The sequence below is a fragment of the Pseudonaja textilis genome, chromosome 2, assembly GCF_049901715.1.
Source record: "Pseudonaja textilis isolate UNSWEBS1 chromosome 2, rPseTex1.2, whole genome shotgun sequence".
NCBI classification, from domain to species: Eukaryota; Metazoa; Chordata; class Lepidosauria; order Squamata; family Elapidae; genus Pseudonaja; species Pseudonaja textilis.
In genome coordinates, this window is record NC_141991.1 from 236,234,063 (window position 1) to 236,256,280 (window position 22,218).

Genomic DNA, 22,218 nt, shown 5'->3' on the forward strand with positions numbered 1-22,218 from the left:
GCTGTATATCATGTCTTACAAATCATGGTAACTGAGTGCACACACATGCCAAACAACCAAAGCCAAGTGACCCCATTATTACTCTATATGATGTGTCAATCAAAAGGAGCTGGAATAATGATCTGTATGATAAGTCAATCCAGCAAAGAATAAAAGGCTCAAGCATTTCAGATGGTATTTGTACTGGTTCTCTTCCTTCTTATAGGACCTATAATAGCCTTCCCCCATCTAGATGTCTTCCAAATATCTCAACTAATTCCCTGAAATCTATTAGACAGAATTCTTTTTTTTTCATATAAATTTTATTGAATTTACAATTAAAAAAATAACATAACAACATTACTTAAGAAACAGGAGAGAAAAAGAAGAAAGGGAAAGAGAGAAAAAAAAAAAAACGCTAGGTCTTGCGACCAAAAAGGAGAAGAAGAAGTATAAAAGAGAGAAAAACAAAACAAAACAAAGAGACGGAAGAAAAAGAAAATACGTTAAAACCAGACAAATATTCTTTTGACAGTCTACAAGATCCAATTCTACCTTACTTTAAATATACACATCTTATCGCTATTTATGGATATTTATGCTTATTTATGCTCATTGAACAGTTTATCTCTGATATAACCAATTATACCATGCATTCCAATTATTATCAAATGCTGAAGACTCTTTATTTTTAAGAGCTATGGTTAAATTGTCCATTTCTGCGCAGTCACATATTTTCTGAATGACCAATTGATCTGTAGGTAAACGGGATGATTTCAGCACTGGGCAAATGCTAATCTGGCCGCAATTAGAATATGAATTATTATGTATTTCGTCTTTTTAGGAAAATGTTTATCAGAGATCCCTAGTAGGAAGAACTCTGGTTTGTATTCAATTTGATCTTTGGTTATCTCCTCCAGCCATTTTCTAATTTTTTTGCCAGTATTTCTGGGCTTCTTTACAGGTCCACCATATATGAAAGTAGGTTCCCTCTATGTTTTACATTTCCAACATTTGGACTAGAGTTTGGGTTCATTTTCGCTAACCTCGAAGGGGGTAAGTGCCATCTATATAACATTTTATACATATTTTCTTTGTACGCCGCAGATTTCGTAATCTTAATGATTCTATTCCAGATCTTTTCCCATTCTGTTAATGTAATGCTTCTTCCAATATTCCTACTCCACATTATCATGTTCCTTTCACTATCTCTTGCTCTAATTCTACCTCCAATAAATATTTATAAAATTTAGAAATATTCTTTTTATTTGATCCTAATAAGATTTTATCTAGGTGTTGTAATTTGCTATAAATTCCAAACTCTTTGATATCTTGTTTGTATCTACTATGGATTTGTATATATAACCACTGATCAATTTTAAATCCCTGTTCCTGTAAGTCCTGTCGAGTTCTTAGTTTCCCTAAAGGATCTAATAAATCTTTATATTTAGTCATTTTTGTTATATCCAAATTGTTGGGATGAACCATTGCCTCCATTGTTGAAAGCCAAATCGAATTTTTAAATAATGTTTTTTACATATTTTTTTCCAATTAGTTAATAGTGAATCTCTAATAAGATGTCTATGAAATACGCCTGTTTAGTTTCCCACATCCCATAGAAACGCGTGCCATCCTCTCTGAAGGTCGTGCCCTTCCAAGGCTAGAGTTCTTTATTCCGTAAATTGACCCAGTCTTTTAACCATAGTAAGTTGGCTGCCCAATAATATAATTCCCAGTTTGGAAGCGCTAGCCCACCTCTACTTTTGCATCTTGTAAGGCCTTAATACTGATTCTAGCTTTTTTCCTTGCCAAATAAATTTAAGAGTTACCTTATTTATATCATCAAAAAATTTTTTTTGGTAATTTTATTGGGATTGTCTGGAATAAGTAAAGGAGTTTTGTAAAATGTTCATTTTGATTGTAGCAATCCTGCCCAGTAAAGAAAGCTGCAACTTATTCCAGGATTCTAGATCTTTCTTAATTTGTTGTAACAGTTTATCATAATTATTCTCTTTGAGTGAGTGATTTACTATGTGGTGTTAACCATATGCCTAAATATTTGACCTTTTTTGTTGCCTGTATCCCCATGGTTTTTTCTAATTCTTTCCTCTGGTTCTCTGTTAGATTTTTAGTCAGTAATTTCGTCTTATTTCTGTTGATCTTTAGTCCTGCTACTGAACCATATTGTTCTAGTTCTTTTATTAGATTATGTCCTTTCTCCATGGGATCCTCTAGGAAGAAAACCATATCGTCTGCAAACGCCTGTAATTTATATTCCTCTGCCTTGACCCTAACCCCTTGAATTTCAGGATTTTGTCTTATCCGTTAACAATGATTCTAAAGCAAATATAAATAAGAGGGGTGAGAGAGGGCAACCCTGTCTAACGCCCTTTTCAATGCTTAGTGGGCCTGTTTGTTCACCATTAATTAGTATATTGGCTTGTTGGGTATTGTAAATTGTTGTGATAATATTCTAATTTAGTGCCCAGATTCATGTTATAGATTTTTGTATTAAGAAGTGCCAATGTAAGTTATCGAATGCTTTCTCCGCATCTAGAAACAAGAGTGTAAATTGTTTCTCTGGATGAGCTTCATAATATTCTAAGACGTCAATAACGGTTCTTAAATTGTTTTTAATTTGGCGGAATGGAAGGAAACCATTTGGTCTTCATGAATGTATAAATTTAAAACTTGTTTTACTCTATTCGCAATAATTGAGGTAAATAATTTATAATCGGCATTTAAAAGTGAGATTGGTCTATAATTGTTGATATATCTGGCATCCACATCCTCCTTCGGAATTAACGCAATCAACGCCTCCCTCCATGAGTCTGGCATTTTGGCAGCCGAAAGTACTTCGTTAAACACTTCCAGCATCAGAGGCCCTACTAAATCTAATGTGGCTTTATATAATTCTACTGGAATCCCATCTGGACCAGGGGATTTATTATTACATTGATTTTCCATTGCAGATTTTAACTCAGACCATGTAATATCCTTATTTAGTAATTCTTTGTCTCCTTCCCCTATTGTTTTATCATTCAGTATTCTCCAGATAAGTTCTTATTTTATCCTCATTGATTTCTTCTTTTTATATAATCTTTGGAAATAGTTTAATATAATATCCTTTTTCTTCTCAATCTCATGTTGTGGGATGCCTTTCTCATCTATTAATTGGTGTATCAATCTCTTTTCTTTTTCTTTTTTAAGTTTATAAGATAGCCATCTTCCTGGTTTATTGGCGTGTTCAAAATAATTTTGTTTGGACCTTCTCAAGCTAACTTCTATTTTATCTTGTTCAATTAAATTCAGCTTATGTTTGGCTAGTATTAACTGATTTTGTAGTCCTTGGGTCTTAGGGTTTTTGTAATTGTGTTTCTAAGTCTTGGATTTGTTGTTGTAACTGCTTTGTTGGGCATAAATTCTCTTGTTTCTCATAGCATTATAGGAAATTGTTGTGCCTCTTATAATTGCTTTCATAGTATCCCAAATGTTCTGTTTTGAAGTTGTTTCATTATTATTATCTTTTAGAAAATAATTTAGCTCCTCTTTCAGTTTATTAATATACTCTTCTTCGTTTACAATTTGGTTATTTAGTGTCCATCTTTTTTTTATTCGTCTCCTATCCCTCCAAATTAGCTGTATTGGGTTATGATCAGCCCATTCATTCGGTAGATTTTTGATTTCTTTTATTTCATTAGCCAAGTCCAAATCCATCCAAGCCATATCTATTCTGGTCCAAGTCTTATGTGGGTTAGAATAATATGTAAATTGTTTTCCTTCAAGATTCCGTTCCCTCCATAGATCTTTTAAATTTAACTCTCTCAACATTTCCTTACATGCTGCAGAGAGTTCCCTTTTTCCCTTCTTGTTTTTCCCCATATTACTATGATCTTTCTGGTAGTCTGCAATGGAGTTAAAATCGTCAATCAAGCAAATGTTTCTTTTTTCAAAGCCTACTATTTTTTGGTGAAGGTGTTTAAAAAATTTCCCTGGTCATCATTTGGGGCATAGATTGCTACAAGTAAAAATGTGGTGTGGTTTATCCAAACTTGTATAACCAGAGTTCTTCCTTCGGGATCCGACCAGATTAGTTCTGCCTTTACATCTTGTTTTACATAAATTGCAATTCCTTTTTCTTGTGTTGGTCGGCGGTGCTGTAAAAAGTTTACCTAATTTTGGACAAATTAGATGTCTTTCGTCATTCTTCGAAATATGTGTCTCTTGAAGACATATTATATCTGCGTTATGTTGAATAAGTTTTGAGAATATCCTTTTTCTTTTTAATAATGAATTTAATCCGTTTATATTGATGGAGAGCAACTTCTTCCCTCCACCATTTATCTACTTCTGCTTAGATTTTTGCCTAGTAATGATTCGGTTCTCTTGTTGTTGTTGTTGTGGGATTTGCTCTTCTCTCCCATGTTGTGGATTATCACTTCTTGAAATTGGAGAAAGTCGTTCCTTTTGGGTTCTGTGATAATATCGGACCTCCTGTGGTCTTGTTTTAGGTTCTTCTTTGGTGGGTTGACTATTCTTATCTGTGAGCTGTTGATGAAAAACTTGGGCCTGTTCTATCGATTCTATTTTGATTTTCCTCTCTTTCCATGTAATTAACATCCCTTCCGGAATTAACCATTTAAAATGGATTCCTTCTTTATTTAAATCATTAGCTAAAAATTTATAATCTTGTCTTATCATCCTCACTCTCTTTGGAATTTGTTTTAAAATCCTAATTTCTCTGCCCTTATATGATATTGTTTCCTCCCTAGACATTTTCAAAATTAAATCCTCAGACATCTCCTAGAGAAGCGGATATGAATTTCTCTTGGACAGTTGTTACGCCTGGCGTAGCTTGTGCTAACCCTATATACCTCATCAAACTCTTTAATTAGATCATCTTTTTCCTTTCCTAGCCATTCAGCCAATATTTCTGCCATCAGATGTTCCAATTCTTCATTTTTGGCTTCCGCCACATTCTGGAATCTTAAATACGCCATTGCTTTGTCCATCTCGAGGTGGATCAGAGAGTCTTCCGTTTCTCTAAGTACATTTTTAAATTCCTCATCCATCCTTTCAAAGTTAGACTCCATGCGTGTTGTTCTACTCTCTATATCTTTATTTTCACTTCGTTTCTCTCCATGGCCTGCTGTAGAGACCCTATCTTACCCTCCACCTTCGCTATATCCGCTTTCATTTCAGCCTTCATTTTCCCCATCTCATCTTTCAATTCGCTTATATCTGCTCTAGTTTCCTTGTGATTATTAATCATCATTTCTTGCATTTTAGATATAGCTTCCTGCAAGGCTAATATGGAAGTTTGTATATTAATATTGGGGACATTGGGCTGCTTTTCCCTATTAAAGACTCCTCGATAGTTTTTTGAGATGTTGGTGGGGTGGCTGTCAACGTAGTCGATAGGGTCGGGATAGCCTTCTTTCCTGTTTTTAAGGCCATAGTTGTTGTGGATGTCATCTCTCTAAGTATTTGTTTTTGTTGATGCACAATATTAAATATATTATCCCAAATCACCATTCAGTATTTGGGTTCTGTACTTGAAAGACTATTCACGTATTTCAATTTTATATCTCACTCCACAGTCTTTTCCCCTTTATCATAAATAGAGATCTGCAACAATATTCTAGTCAATGTAATAAGAAAATTGGTCAACAATAGTACATCAATTAACACTTTAAGGAATTAATCTTAAATGTCGTAAGTAGTCTAAATAATTTATAAATATAATTTATAAATAGATTATATCAACAAAGTTTATCCCTTTTTACTATTAATACTTACAACAGTAAACTCTTAACTCTTTGATAATAGTGTATCCTCCTCTTTCCCCCAGTAAGTAAAATTATGTAAAGTGTTTAGGAGATACAATAGGGAGGCAAGGGGCAAGATAATAAGAGAAGGGGTAGAAGAGAGATTACCACAGCTTCAGAAAATCAACAAACAAACAACCACAAGGAAGTCATCTTAAAGAGAAAATAGTGCCAACTTAGTAAACTTAAGTAGTACCAGGTAATAAAGAGAGCAAATTGGGTGAGCTAAAGTTCCATCTTCCAGCTAGAGGTTTCTTTTCAGCCTTCCAATCAGCAAATGGTGAAAAGTGCTGACTAATCTGCAGTCCCAAAACCGTCTTTCCCAGCGTTCTGTTCGCCTCTGGCTTCTTCCTCTTGCTGCTGCTTCTTTCTTTGCTTTCCAACTTTTAAATCCACATACAAATCTTCCAAAGTCTAATATGATGCTCAATTTATCTTCTCCCCAATATTAAGTAGATGTAATAGTCATGTTGTGCTCAGACCAGTTCCGGATCTCCAATCTCCAGGTTTTAGCAATCTCTCTCTTTCCCCAAAGCTTCCCCAATTGCTTTTCTGGCCGCTCTCCGCCCGACTTCCAAGAGGTGCTTATCACAACCAAAATGGTAGGCATCCAGATTGAATAAGATTGGCCTAAAATTCTAAAAATATGAGTGGGTCTGACTGTTCAGTTAATGCAATTTGCTAACTGAATGGAACAATTGTTGAGTTGTTTCCCTACTGTTCTTACATATCTGAGCATTCACTTTCCTGCCTAGATTTTTCTTGTCTTCAGGTCAGCAACTGCGGCTCAGTTCAGACAAAAATGTTCTCCTTTCCTTCTATAAATAAAATATCAGAATAACCAGCTAAAATGCTTTATTAAAACGCAATGATATGTTAAATGATCTTTAACATGATAGCCTGACATCACATGAAAACCTGATTTCAGTCCCTCAACTAAGAGATTGAGGAGCTTTTATGATCTAATTGTCCAGAAATTCTGATTTGGGGAAAAAAGTAATTGTGCTTAAAAAAATACCAAATGGAATTTCTCTTTAGCCACATGGTAAAAAAGAAGCTTAATGTGGATTATTACAAAAAATCCTAAATAGTAATTATTGGTTGGAGGTGCACAGATGTAGAACTGATGCTCTAAGTATGGAAATTGGCTTGAATTACATCTCGGAAAGATTCTTCAGGCTTGGCCAAAATGATATGCTTTGACTTCAGCCTTTAGCATGCTACTCATTCTCAACATAGGAAAATATATATTATATATTTTATTCAATTTACGCAACTCTAATTGCTTACAACATTTAAAAAAAACATAGTATTTTACCATCCCAAAAGAATATAATAGGGACAAAAGTCAAATTTGTTCAATAACACACATCAAAAACCAAAAGGACTCCAACCATTCCAATCAAATTTGATCTGAATCTTCCTTCAATGGTACTCCGAATGTCTCTTCTAGTACTTCATCTCCAAGAATCTTTGCTAAACCAAGGAACATGCACAGGGAGAGGCCAAATAAGTATTGATTGAAAGAATTAAGGTGGTGATGATTAATTGTAATAATTAATTCAGTAATCATTAAACATACAGCTCAGATTTCCTCAACAAGGGATTGATAAGTAAAAATTATAACATTTTTAATTCATAAGAATTATAAAAGCAAATTACCCTGTTCCAGTAAGCTCTACCCTAGGAGGTGCTCTAAGTGGGGGCTTCTCATTGCATATTTTCTTGATTTCTTCACATCTATCTTCATCGGCACCATCTTCCAGGCAATCTTGATCTCCATTGCACACCAATGACTTGCGAATGCATTGTCCTGTTACCATAAAGATAGACAATATTGATAGGGAAGATACTTTGATAGGGAAATTGATAGGGAAAACCAAAAAGGATGAACACATTGACCTCTTTGTCAATGTGTAAATAATCTGGTAGCCTTTAATTCTGTTTGGACTACAGTTTCTCAAATCTACAGCCAGCACTGAGAAAGAAAGCCCAACAATAAATGATTACATTTCACTATGGTATAGCTGTAGTTAACTGACTCATAAAAACCCAGTGTTGTTTGATATCTTGGTCTGGTATTTTGGCACTGGGTCTTATCCAATGGTCCCTTCACCATAATCTGACAAACAAGTAATTATGTTAGGTAATTCTTTCTACTGTCTCCTACTTATTTACTGTCACTACAGAGCGATCAGTAAGAGATGAATAGGCTGAGCCCAAGGTCAAATGTGTCATAAGTCATGAATCCCTGAGCACCCACAAGAGAACTAAGTCCAGCCCACCTTGTATTCCCATGACTTTTATCCCGGTAGCCAATTTGCTTCGGCAGTTAGTAGCTCAGATTTTTGTAGAGAGCTTCAGCATGCAATAAGTCTTTATACTCATTTGAATTAACTGAATCTCCTGATTTCCCCAGTGCTTGACACAATCAGCCAGTCACTTAGACTTTTGAAGCTGTATACCTGAAGAACATCTGAAACGGTCACCACATCCTTCTTCTGTTGGGCAACCTCTTGTGGGAACACATGTACGAGTTTCAAATGAATTTCCTGAGCATGGATTTCCCTCAAACTGTGCATAAACTGCTACAGTCCGCCTGCGAATCTAAACCAAAAGACATTAATTTAGGATTGAAAAGGAGTATTTTCAGTGAGAACATTCCCTTGGGCATAATTCATCAGGAGGCATGCTGATGGTTGGTGAGTTCTGAGCATAAGTCCCAAAAGTGCTTTTTCAAGAGGCAATTGGACTTTCTGGTTTTTCTTTGAAGATGTTTCACTTCTCACCCAAGAAGCTCCTTTAGTTTTGACTGGATGGTGAGGAATGGAAGGATTTATATCTGAGGAAACAGATAAACCTCCAGGTGGCCTCAACAACTCACTAAAAGAATGCAAATGACTAGCTGTCTGCAAGGAATATAAATCCTTCCATCCACACCATCCAGTCAAAGCTGAAGAAGCTTCTTGGATGAGAAGCGAAATGTCTTCAAAGAAAAACTAGAAAGTCCAGTTGCCTCTTGAAAAAACACTTTTGGGACAACCATAACCTGGATGACTGAGAATCTCCACAGACATTCTGGGCATAAGCAGTTTGCTTATCCCTTACTTCTTTCTTCAACCCCCCTTTTTTACAATTTTAGATTCTTTTCCTTCCTTCCTTCCTTCCTTCCTTCCTTCCTTCCTTCCTTCCTTCCTTCCTTCCTTCCTTCCTTCCTTCCTTCCCTCCCTCCCTCCCTCCCTCCCTGTTTTTGTATAAGTCCTGTTGCTGAGAAAAAAAGAAAAATGTAGAAAAAAATCTTGCTTGCCTCTGTTTTGCATGTAGTATATGACTGTAAAATTACGTAACCATCAAAATCAGGGACCTATCTCTTATTGAGAATTCATGTCAGAATAATGACAACTAAACCAGCCTTCCTCTACTTGACATTCTGATGGATTGGATTTGAAATTATGGAATTCCCAATCAACATGCTTCCTGGTTGAAAAAAAAAAATTGCCCTAGACAAGGAATCTGATTTTGCACAAAAGCTCTGTCTGTAAATTAATGCCCAGAGCAGCAAGCAGAGGGATATATTAATTTCTGCACTGCCAGCTTGTTCCTGTAAGTACATATCCAGAGAGCCTTAGTTAAAAGCCTGGCACTGGGGAGAAGAGAAAAAAGAGGACAATGAAATAAGTAGATAGAACATAACATACTAGAAAATTTAGGAAAAGTCTACTGTATATGCAGTGCTTCAATAATCAGTTGAAAAGATTAATCCATTGGAAGGGAGATGGAAGGAACCTTGGAGGTCGTCTAGTCCAATCCCCTAATCAAGCAGGAAACTCTATACCAGGGGTCTTCAAATTTGACAGCTTTAAGATTTGTGGACTTCAACTCCCAGAATTCCTCCTCCAGTCATGTTAGCTCAGGAATTCTGGGAGTTGAAGTCCACAAGTCTGAAACTTGCCAAGTTTGAAAACCCTTGCTCTATTCCATTTCAGGCAAGTGACTGTTCAAACTCTTCTTAAAAACCCCAAGAGATGGAGCACCCACAACTTCTGAAGGCAAGTTGTTCCACTGGTTAATTGTTCTCACAGTTAGGAAGTTTCTCCTTAATTCCAGACTGTTTCCCTGGGTTGATTAGTTTCCATCCATTTTTCTTGTCTTGCCTTCTGGTGCTTTGGAAAATAAGTTGACCCCCTCTTCTTTGTGGCAGCCCCACAAAAGAGCATCACAAAGATGCTCCTTGGACAACTCTCTAAAGTATGGTTTCTGGTTATACTTAGGAGAAGAACTAGATTTATATTGTTGCAATTAACAAAGACAACTTATTACCAGCACTTATTGTTTGTGAAAAGGGAATACTAAAAAAGAAATGTAAGCTCATGGAAGGCAGAGCTGCAATCAGATAAAGTTTTAAACATTGCATATTATCATATAGCATAGCATAGCATTTCAATCTTAGTTTCTGTCACGCCCCTGGTGGAGACTGACTCTGAGGGAGAGGAGGAACAGCCGACAGGGAATGGAAGTGTGGCTCCAGAGGTTGTGGAGGAGGCTGGGGAAGGGCAGAGGCTGGCTGAACAGTCAGAGGAGGACTCAGGCCCATCCTCTATCCATCCTAGGACACACAGGGAGGAGAGAATAAGGGAGATATGTGGTCTCCTCGGGAGGAGAGGTCCTTGATCCTCCTCATGTGACAACTGAATAAGAGTTTGGATCTACAAACTGGCAAACACTGGAAACAAAGCGTGTTTTATTTTGGTCTGAAGTTATCTTGGTTGGCGTCCTTCCAACAGACTGTGCCTTGTTATTTCCTTGAATTTGGTAAATACTTCTCTTGTTCCATTGTGGAAATTTTGTCATTGTAGTTTTTTTTTTTTTTATTTCACCTCTATCTGCTCATTAAATTCAGACTGTATTGCTTTCTTTTGAAGACTATTTTTGAGTACGTTTTATCTCCAACTGAGTATTATTGAACAGTGGGGCCAAATTGGAGGCATTAAAGGACATTTATTTACGTTTTGGATTTTGTTACGTTTGTGTTACACTCTGGGTCATCACAGTTTCCTTTTTTTTAAACTTTTTGGATAGTACACTGATATGATAACTTTAACACTAGCTTTAACTGGCAAGTGCTAAATAATCTTTCGTACCCTACTATTAAGGCCTATTAAGGCCTGATTTAGCATCACTTGTGCAGGTAGTCCTTGACTTACAATAGTTTGTTTAGTGGCGATTCAAAAAAGTGATTTATGACCATTTTTCACCCTTATGGCCATTGTAGCATCCCCATGATCACATGATCAAAATTCAGATGCTTGGCAATTGATTCATATTTATATGATGGTTGCTGTGCCCAGGGGTCACATAATCCCCTTAATGCTACCTTCCAACAAGCAAAGTCAATGAGGAAGCCAGATTCCCTTAACAACAATGTGACTAACTGAATAACTGCAGTGATTCACTTAACAACTGCAGCAGGAAAGGTTGTAAAAGGGAGCAAATGTAACAAATGTCTCACTTAGCAACAGAAATTTTGGGCTCAATTGTGTTCGTAAGTAGAAAACTACCTGTATGAAATCTTTTAAAAGTCCAGAAAGATCAATCAGCTCATGATTTTGGAGAAAGGCCCAAGCAATTAGATACACAGAAAATATTTATAATACTATACTTGTGTTTTAGTACAGCCATCACACTCTGACCAAGGACCATATGGATTCCATCTGCAGTGGATTGGATCAATTCTATTGGATGTTATGTATGGAAAAATAAAATAAAATATTGTCAATTATTACAGCATTGAGAAAAGAGATCTACCACAATAGATGCTTTAAAAGAAAAAGACAGTAAAACACTAAAAAAATGTCATATTTTAAAATGTACATTATGTTAGTATTGCTGGTGACTCACTTTTTAGATCCAGGGGATTATTTTAAAAATTACTTGTAATAAACAAAATTGGATCAATATATGCAGACCTTTACTCATGCACGTATGTTTATTTTCTTTTTTGTTTCCTTTTTATAGTTTTTCCACATATTATTTTGTATTTTGTGAAGTAATCTGTCGAGTTATTTGGTTATCAAAAGACTACTGAAACCAAAAATAATTCAATTCCAAAGGAATAGCTTGAAGCAGGTACCCCTTTCTGCAGCTCTTTAAAGCATACACATTTTCCCTCAGGAAGAATGTAGCTGCTTTAAAGAGTTGCAGCCAGAAGTTAATCTTGCATTCCTGAAAACCTAGGAAACTTACAAACAGAATATGACAATGATTGCACCTCCATAAATTTTTGTGAATAAGAGTGAATAACTAGTGTTGTGTGGAAACATTCAGTTTGCCAAATATAGCTCGCTCATGTTTATCTAATTTGGTCCTTGGTTCATGATGCTGTCATCCCCATCTTAGTGTCCTTCTGATGTTAGAACTACCACTCAAAATTCTCGTCATCATGCCTAAAAGGACTGTATTATAACAGGAAATACTGAGATTGCAAACTAAATACATCTGAATGCCTTTTTAAAAAAAAATTCTGGAGAGACTTCTCAAAAGTGCTAAAAATTGAAACTGATTGTTTTGCACCAGAAATCACATGGGAAACAGCAATCTTAATAATTTCATAACATTGAGCAAATAACTGATGAAAGACTGTTAAAGCATTTTGGATGCTTTAGATCACACACACACACACACCCCACCCCCAGGATTCAATATCTTAACAGAGGAATTAGAGACAAAGCAACTACTCTGGGAAAACTCCCACACTTATAACATAAAAGTTGTTTCCTCCACTATCCAGCTAAAATAAAATATACTGGCAATCAAGAAAAAATGGTTTTCATAAATCCTCAAACTAGCTTCTCTTGTTCTTGGGGGAACAAGAGGGAAAATCTCTCTTTTCTAGCTGAGAATTAAGGCAATAAGTGGTGCTGATGGAAAAAGAGACAACAATCAGGACTTAGCAGTTCCCATAGTGATGTAAGACTGATTTCCCAGGTCCAAATTCCTTATGAAGTTTACTAGAAAACCTTGGGCATCTTTCATCTGAATCCAGCTCACACTTTTGTTCTGAAGATAAAATGAGAAAAACTAGGTATATTTCCTTATATACACACTGGGGCAGGGCAAGGGAGGTGGAGAAAGAAATAAAAAACCCAGGGGAAATGAAATGAAGTGTTTTAGAAAAGTCAGCTTCAACCTGAGTACAGGACCGCACCTCTCATTTTTGAGAATATGATGAAGAACTTCATTGCACATCTCATTTTTGCTTATTAAGACACATTCAGATTTATTTTTAAGACATGTTCTACTTACCTTGAAAAAACAGGAAAGCACCCTGTAATTTCTAACAGAATCAAAATAGTTAGCACCTAAAGAGAGAAGAGGAAGAAGACATTAATAAAGACATGTAGTTTTGAATTACTTTTAAACCTAATTTCTCAATACATTAATGAAGAAAAGCTCTGCTGAAAGATGCTTTGCTAACAATACTGTTTAACAAGCAAGCAAGCAAGCAAGCAAGCAAGCAAGCAAGCAAACAAACAAACAAACAATATATTCCAGTTACTGCTATCCATTCTCTCCCTCCCCAACTCACCCTATGTTTCTGGAGTTGTGAGCCCACGTTATCCTTTTCTGCTTACAAAACAAAGTCTGCTTTTTATAGATTTATAGAGCTTGACTCAATGACTTTCTTACCTTCATGATTAGAGGAAGCCTGCCTTTCCCACACAGCAACTAGGAGAGGAAAAACCTTCCTCCGAGAGAAGACTGCACTTCAGAACTAGGCGGGCCACTTGTCAGTCCAGCTATCTGGAAACTGATTCTTTGCCCAGCTGCTTTGCTTTTTCTTTCATAAGATAAATTCTAAGCAACACTATGGAATGCTAGCACTAACTCATAATCTTCGGGGACAAATTGTTCTCAAATTTCTGAAAGTCTTCAAATCTAGTTTATAAATTTGTTCCATATCCTGCAAAGGCCTGGAATGCAATTCTGGAGAAATATTTAGAATCTTTAGACAAAAAACACAACTTAGGAAGCTGTTGTCAAATCTGTCAAAGCCAGGCAAACAGATTTCCATCTAGTGGTGGTCCAGAGTTTTGAAGTCCAAGTCAACTAGCTCTAATCAAACTTTATGCCATTTATTTTGAATGGTCACGAGCCACTAAAAGCTTTGGCTAGCAATATTTCTGCCTCCACTTCCTTTTAACCAGAAGTGCCAAAGCTACTCGAAGTGACAAAATTTCAATTCAGGAACCACTGCATGAAAACTGAGCTCCCTAAAAAAAAGCAATTATTTTTATTCAGTTTTAATTTTATTTCAGTTTTCAGGAGTATAGGGAAATGTAATAAGAAAGTGAAAAAGAAACAAGAGTCACTTTTATGTGAGAAGGGCACCTACAGTATACAAATATGTTAAATAAAATAAAGAAAAAAGTAATAAGGAAGTTATATTTATATTTTGCCCTCTTTAAGGTTACTTAGTAATTTCCTTCTTTTCATAATCTATCTTTTCTAATCATCAAATCTATAAATCATCCACTGATTTTTTTTCCATAGAAAGTCCATAAGGGTTTTCCAGTAACTAATAAATCTTGTTAATTTGTCTCTAAACAAACAAGTTAATTTGCCACTAGTTCCTGTCATTTTCACCAACCATTCTCCTCTTGTGAGCTTGTCCATGTCCTTTCCATTTTTTGCACATGTAGTAATCTCTCAACAGTGATTTTATATATAAAAAACTAATCTTCCATGGCTCTTTTTAAATTGTCTGTCTTTTATCTCAGCAAAGAAGAATTCTGGTTTTAGCTGAATGTTCCTCTTTAAAAGTATGGAGATATATTTTCTGACATTGTTCAAATGGTGCATCAGTTGTTCAAATAGTTATTCTGATTGAAACAAAATATCATTTTAGGCAATGCTTTCATTGTTATCATATTCCCAACAATGACAATTGTAGTTTCTTCCATCTTAACATATCCTGAATCTGGCTGATGGGTTGACTCTGGACTTGAAACATCATATTTGAATTCTTCTCCTATGGTTGATTAATAACAGAAGATTGTGCCTGGGAATGCCCCTTCAGTTCCATGATGTGGACTCCTACAATGTTCAATTTTATCCTGAATGTTAATAATACATCTGCCAGATGATTTTTAGGTAATTTAAAGTTTAGAATGAGCTATGTGCTGATTTCACTTCAGTTTGTTTCTCATGTTAATCATACTGTCATGAAAAGAAAAAAAAAGACTGGATAAGGACTGAAATAGTCTTAAAATTAGTGTTTGTACAGTATGCAACTATGCAACTATGTGGTATAGGTTATTTTGGAATTACTTTACAAACTAACTGCAGGCTACTTTGATCCCATTTAAAATCTTGAGAAAGGGAGAACATCCCCAAAAAACAGAAGTTGGTCTTGAAGAAAAAATAGTGAACCATAAATATTACTTCATTTGTATTCCACAAGAATTGTTATTTTCTATTTGCCAAGGAAAAGCATAATGTTTATAACTCTTTCTTATTTCTTATTGGTTTAATCTCAGCTTACCTAAAGGACATTTCCCTACGTGCCTCTTTTCAAATGCAAAGATTACCAAAAAATAGCTTATTAAAATGAGTTGAAATAGTTGGTGCTCCAATTTAAGGCAGTTCTCTTCCTTGGCGCTATCTTTATTATAACTAAGTCCTAGTGTGTTCCAAATTTATTTATTTGTATCCTGCTTTTATTATTTTTTTACAAATAACTCAAGATACGTAATCAGCACACCTTCCTCCTTTTATTTTTCTCAAAATGACAACCATGTGAGGTGAGTTGGCTGAGAGAAAGTACCTGGCCCAAGGTCAACCAGCTGGCTTTCATGCTAAGGCAGAACTAGAACTCACGGTCTCCCTCTTTCTCACCTGATGCCTTTACCACTAGTGATGCCTTTACTACACCAGTGGTATCAAGCTCAATTTCATTGAGGGCTGCATCAGGATTATGTTTGACCTGGCGGGGGAGGAACTGGAGGGTATGGCTGGGCCAGAATGGGCATTGCTATCTGCCAGCAAAAATGAAGCTCAGTGTGTGTGTGTGTGTGCGAGAGAGTGCGGCCCCCTTGGATCCTGATTTCAGTCAAGAATGCCTCCTGCAGCCTTCTGCCAGAGAAAGCAGAGCTGGAGCAGGGTGGGCTGGTAGAGGGCTGCAGGAGATTCATCCTGGCTGAAAACAGAGCCTGGGAGGGATACACCCGGCCCTCCCAAGCTCTGTTTTCATTGGTAGAGTCACCCCGGGCCAGTCCTTTGCTGTTTCCAGGGAACTCCCATGAGCTATAACTAATTACCCTGCTGTGATGACCCAGGGCATGGCACAAAGGCAACACAGTCAGATAAGCAATAAGAGTCCCTTTATTATCTCCAACTTTGCCCCCAATGTCCAGATTGTCTGGAGACAAACTCTCCCAGGAACAGCCTTTGACTGCAGAAAATTAAGTCCAAAATATGAGCAATACAAACTGTAACTTAAAGCCAAACTGTAGTAATTAGTTTGGGAGGGCAGGAGCAAGAATTTCAGACTTGAAGGCACGGCAAAACTCACTTGGTTGGGAAGATGCCGGGAACACAGATAAGCCACGACAATATAGGATAAAGTCATATTTGCTTCCAGCAGCCTGCCACATGCAACCTGCCTTTCTTATCAACTGTCTTCCCAGCTGTAGCCAATGAAGGGAATCAGGGCCCTTTCCTCCCCTGTAAGCCACACAATGCACATTGCTCTCTTCTCCATTCCTCCCTTCATGCCCTAGGATGAAGAGGGGGTGGGCCTGGTTCTTTCTCTGAACTCCCTCTCCCTTGTTCTATCTCTCCCCTGCTCTGCCCAGCTGGACTTTGCCCTTCTCCTGCCTCCTCTACAGCCCCCAGAGCCACATTTCCATTCTCTGTCAACTGTCCAGCTTCCTCCTCCGATTCAGATGCTGACAGGGGCATGACACCTGTGGGCCAGATCCTGCCCATGGGCCTTGAGTTTGACACCCCTGCACTACACTAAACAAAAATACTAGGACCATGCTTTGTCCACTCCTGTTTTGTCTGAGATAGCTCTTATCTGACCATTGCCCTGACTGCAGCTCTTCTTCCTATCTCCCAAGGTTATTCTCATAGCCAGTGAGCACTGAAATGTTATATGATACTGAGAACATACTAAGATGAAGAGGTTACCAGATATTGCTAAAAAATATAAACTGCAACAAATGATGCTTGCTGCAAAATCAGAGGCCATCGAGGGGCATCCTTTGGCCCACAAGTGTCTACAACCCTGAAAAGCTTCTTCCACAGTCAGCTAATCAGTTCCACAGCAGGGAAGGAGTTGTTGGTCCTTTGCCAGCAATAAACCAAACTGTGGGGCAACAGATAACTAGAGCTCACAATATATCCGTGTCAGCCCACTGTGTTTGGCCAGGTCAACAGTCATGGCAGATTTCTTTATTATTATAGCATACAATAGCAGAAACTTGAAATCCTGCCAGAAATTTTGCTTCCCCATTTCATACCAAGCAATATTTAGGTGGGGTTTTTCATGCTTCCTTCCTTTTCAAAAGCAGGCAATATTGTCTCCATCATGGTTTGCTCGATCCTTCCTACTTCCTAAGGCCAAGTCTTTCTTTCACATCATCATCATCAACAACAACAATAATACATTCATACTGGCTGGGATATTCTGGGAATTGAAGTCCGCACAGCTTAAAGTTGTTGAGGCTGACAAACACTCAAATTAGGTGTTAACATGTTGCCTGCTCACTTCGTATGAAATTGACAGGAAGAAAACAATTTATATAACCTGAAAACAAGGCAAGTTTATTTTTCATTTGAAAGAATGACCTTGACTCTAACTTTCCATTGTCATAAAAAAGGTCTTTGTCAGTTTTCCTTTACAGTCACAGCAGTTTTAAAATAATGACAAAAACTTCGAAGGCCACATTGCCTGTAGGAAAGAGTCAGCAATATTTATGGGGTGTGTGTGTGGTGTGTGTGTGTGTGTGTGTGTGTGTGTGCTAGGAGTGAGTGGATTTTTGTAATGTAGGTATTTTCATCTTTGTTTTCAGTCTAAGATGCAAAAGGAAGGAAGGGAGGGAGGCAGGGAAAGCCAAAGTACATCTGAAAATCATTATTTTACTACCCAATTTTGAGATCTAACGATTTGGGAAGCTGCAACAGAGATAAACACTGTCCTCTAGAATTGGATAGGACTGAACAAAGGAAAACTTTTCCTTTCTTTAAAACATAACAGGAAGCTATACATAGTTAAGAGGTTCCAGCTAATCCCTCCCTAGTGGTCCTTTCTCCTGAGGTGTCTACTGCACCTGCCTGAAAAAAAACATTAGGAGGAGCCTCAATGAGGTTGAGGAGGCTGGACAAAATTTATTTATCAAATTTATGTGCTGCCCTTCTTGCTGGAGTGTGCAGTGGCCTAGAGGTGGAGCTCTCACCTCACAATCAGGAAGCTGTGAGTTTGATTCTAGGTAGTGGCAGGTATTTCTCTCTCTGTGCACAGTGAGTTCAGCTGCGAACTCTGCATTGGTGGCAGGAAGGGCATCTGGCCAGTAAACATTCAGATCCATTCAGCTGCCCTGACTCCATCCCGATGCAAGGGATTACAAGGTCATTTAAAGACCAAAATTAAAATTAAAAAAAAAATGCTACCCAATCTCACTCTGAAAAGTGACTCTGGGAGGCTTACAATTAAAATCATAAATGTAGAAAATATTACAAACATTAACTACAGAGGCAAGCAGAAAGGTAAGACTAGTTTAGATTTTAGATTTTATTAATGTCAGGTAAGCTCAAAATTGCCTTTGGAACTGCTATGGAGCTATGCAAAATGGTCCTTCCACTTGATGAACTTGGACTAGTAAATGCCTCTTTTCTCCACTGTATCAATTACAAGGGAAACATACACAATTCTATTCTGCTGAGGAAATGTGCAACTCATATTTTGCTCTGTGGACAAAATGATACATCAGTCTCATCTTCTCACATGACTTCACCAGGGATTGCTCTGGCCAGTTATCTGACAGAAAACCCCTCCATGAGATTTGTTCCCAAATACACATAGCTAGAATTGCCCTGTAAATACACAGTAAGTATCAATGTGAAATAAATAGAAAGTTAAGGTAGTCCCTTGGTATTTAAACATATTCCTTATTACTACGTAGCTGTGTGATTATTTTGGATCTATTTCTCGATGATTTACTTCCAACTCACATTATTTAAAGCAGTCAACTGTTTGATAAACTAAGTATCTCCTTTTGTATTATTTATGGTTTAAGTAAAAGTATTTCAGCAAAAGAGACACATGCCAAGATTGGTTTGGAATATCCCTTGGGACTGAGATTCACATATTTCTCAGAGTTCAAAAAAGTTTTATATATGGATTCATTTAAATATGTAAGATATTTGTATTGTTAGCTTTTGCTTTCTGGTTTTCATCTGTTCCTGTCTTTGCACTGTAGTGTAATAAATACATTAACCAATATGTTAACCAACCTCAATTAGCCAAGTTAAATTTGGGGGCATCTTCTATTTTTCAGACCTTTGACATTTTAATTACATTGCATGCATTGGAGTGACACATTTAATGTATATCCTGTTTCTTGAGAAATAAAAAAAACTGGCTTATAAGAACAGGGGATACAGTGCTGTGCAAATTTTACATCTGAAAAAAAAACACATACATGCTCTTCATTCCCAACCCCCATAGCATAATTATACTATAATCAGCCACATTTAAAGCCATTGAGAAAATAAGGCTGTATCACTCCATCCTAGTTCTACCAAAGATAATCAACAGGTACAACCAGTAATGTCTTCGTACTGTATTCTGGCTTGAAACTGGAATGAAATGGATCTAAATAATCACTGTCCTCTAGGAACCTCTGTTAGGAATGAAAGTCACCTAACAGCTATTTGGGTTAGAAATATATAAACCAGGACAGACATTTTAATACGGTATCTTTAAGAAAATGCAAAACTGTAATTTGGTATGGTTTCTCAAACAGCCATAAGATGGAGTCAGAAACCTGGGTTGTCTTAGTCTCAGAAGAGAGTGTGTCTTAGTGAGTCTCTCTGTTTCCTTCTGTTGGCGAGTATTGCCGTTCCTCCATTTTTCCTAATTGACTGATATTCATGGATTTGATACTGAACTGTTTTTGACACTGGACTTTGTTATTGGATTATCTCTGGACTGAAAACTGACTGATTTTACCTGTGAATGACTTTGGACTGTGTTTGAACTTTGCTTAAACCTTTATTGAAAGTAGAAAACCTACATTTACTGTACAGTGTATCTGTGTGCTGTGTGTGTATTATTCAAACACTACTCTCAAATACGTCTCCCTGTATGTGCTCATTCTCCTAACAGGGAATTACCTCAACAACCTCTGGCGTTGATGCCCAACTATCTTCTTAATCTTCCACAAAACGAAAGCTTGGAGACTGGACAGATATTATTGCTGAGGCCAATGATGACTTCTTGAAAAGTCATTCTTCACAGCCAAAGAAATCACCCCCTTTCTCAAAGAAGTATTTTTGCACAGTTTTCCATGGCTACAAATCAAACATAAAGCAAAAAAAATCTAGAAGAGATAAACACTTGGAGTGTGATACATACTTTAAAATAAGTCACAGTTCCTTGAATTTTGTACAGAGGCGAAGTAACTCCCATCAGGAGGAAAGTATTAGGGGAAAGGTAATGCTCTTATTTCTAAATCCGTAAGAAGTATGCCAGAGGCAATGATATGGAGAATGAATTATCTATCAGGGCCACAGGTTAATTTGTGCAATGATGTTTTCAGATCTCTTCCCTGTAGATTTTGTTTTTTATTTTTGCACTTGTGTTAGAAGCACTGAGGCACTTGCAGGGTTGAAAGGATAACTGGTGACATCACTGTTGCCCTAGGAACACCTTCTGGTAGTTGGGGGCTAGATGTCTCCAGGGAGGAGCTGGTTTGAAGGATTAGGGCTCAACCCCTCCCCACAGCAGCTCTGGGCTCACAAATGCGGGCTTGGTAACCTCCTGCCCAAGGTTCCAATCACTCGAGCCATCCTGCTCCTGAGCCACCATGATCCATGTAGAATTGAGCAAAGTAAAATTGAGTGACCAAAGGAAGACAAAAGGATGGCTTGACCACTTCATTCTTCATGTATTTGCCCAGTGAAATAATGTGGTTCAGACATGGTTCACTAATATACAATATCATTACAAAAAAAATTTTTCCTGGGCTCTAAAAACATCAACCCAACAAAATAAATTTTAACTTATGGATTTTACAATGTTTCCTATTTATGATCTGAAGATTGTTGCTGATAAACTAACCGATCCCATGATGCCCTTTGACTGTAAACATACTCTAATCTCCCAGTCATTTCATTATCTTTTTGTTCCCAAATGCCAACTCTTTTTTCTTTATTACTTCTGCAGATGGCAAGGATCAAATAATGTCTGGAAAGAGATAAAATGCTGACTTGTTACATTTTAAGCTTGTGAAATTGGTTTTCAGCAGGAGCTTCTGGGCTCGCTTCTCCTAGCAAATGTCATCTGCCCTTTTCTAATTAGCTGTAATTAGTTTCAAGGCTCTTAAAGTATTTATCACATTTGGGAGACTAATAGAACACGCCTAGGGGAATGTGCCTTGTACAAATGACATTGTTTTTTGGGGTCTTTTTTTTTCTATTTCTGTAACCCAGATTTCTCTTTCTCTTCCCCTAAGGGAATCAACTTTTTTATCAAGAAAAAGACTTTTTCCTTGTGGCACCCAAGGAAAACAAGGACCTTAGTGTAGGATGTTAAATGTTTTTTTAACATGGTGTTTTTCCAAATGCATAAAATGAAAGTATCTTAAAATGAATTTGAATCTGGAAAGAGGATAAGAGAGGTGAATAAAACCAAGATGTTGGGATCATGGAAAGTGTGCAGAGAAGAACAACAAAGATGATAAAGCATCTGGTCACTAAATCATATAAGGGACAATTGAGGGAACTAGGGATTTCTAGCCTATTGAAGAGGAGGATTGGGGAGAAATATGATAATTGTGTTCCAGTACTTGAGGGCTGGAACTTCAGAGAGAAAGGGTTGCTTTATTCTCCAAAGCATCAGAAAGGGCAGAACAAGAATGGGTGTGAGAGAGATTGAACTTAGAAGTAAGAAGTAATTTTCTGACAGTGAGAACAATTAATGGAATACTGTAGCTTGTTGCCTAGAGTTGTGGGTGTTTGATCACTGGAGGTTTTTAAAAAAAGACAGGACAACCATTGGATTGGAATAGTATAAGCCTCCTCTTTTGAGTAGGGCCTTGGACTAGAAGATCTCTGAGGTATCTTCCATCCCTATGATTCTATGTTCTAAATAAAGCTCGAACTTGAGTTTGCTTCCTGAAATATGAAG

At 37.1% G+C, this 22,218-nt stretch overlaps 1 protein-coding gene across 1 annotated transcript in view; it reads right to left on the reverse strand.

Moving 5' to 3' along the window:
• C7 (complement C7) overlaps window positions 1–13,817 on the reverse strand; it is a 38,343-nt gene extending 24,526 nt beyond the window's left edge. Inside the window, exons 1-5 of the mRNA XM_026716056.2 lie at window positions 13,494–13,817; window positions 13,110–13,165; window positions 11,467–11,539; window positions 8,273–8,414; window positions 7,470–7,620 (exon numbers count right to left, since the gene is read on the reverse strand). Of these exons, the coding sequence (XP_026571841.2) occupies window positions 7,470–7,620; window positions 8,273–8,414; window positions 11,467–11,539; window positions 13,110–13,165; window positions 13,494–13,499 (428 nt within the window). The 5' untranslated portion in view covers window positions 13,500–13,817. The remainder of the gene's footprint in view (window positions 1–7,469; window positions 7,621–8,272; window positions 8,415–11,466; window positions 11,540–13,109; window positions 13,166–13,493) is intronic.
• Window positions 13,818–22,218: the final 8,401 nt, after the last annotated feature.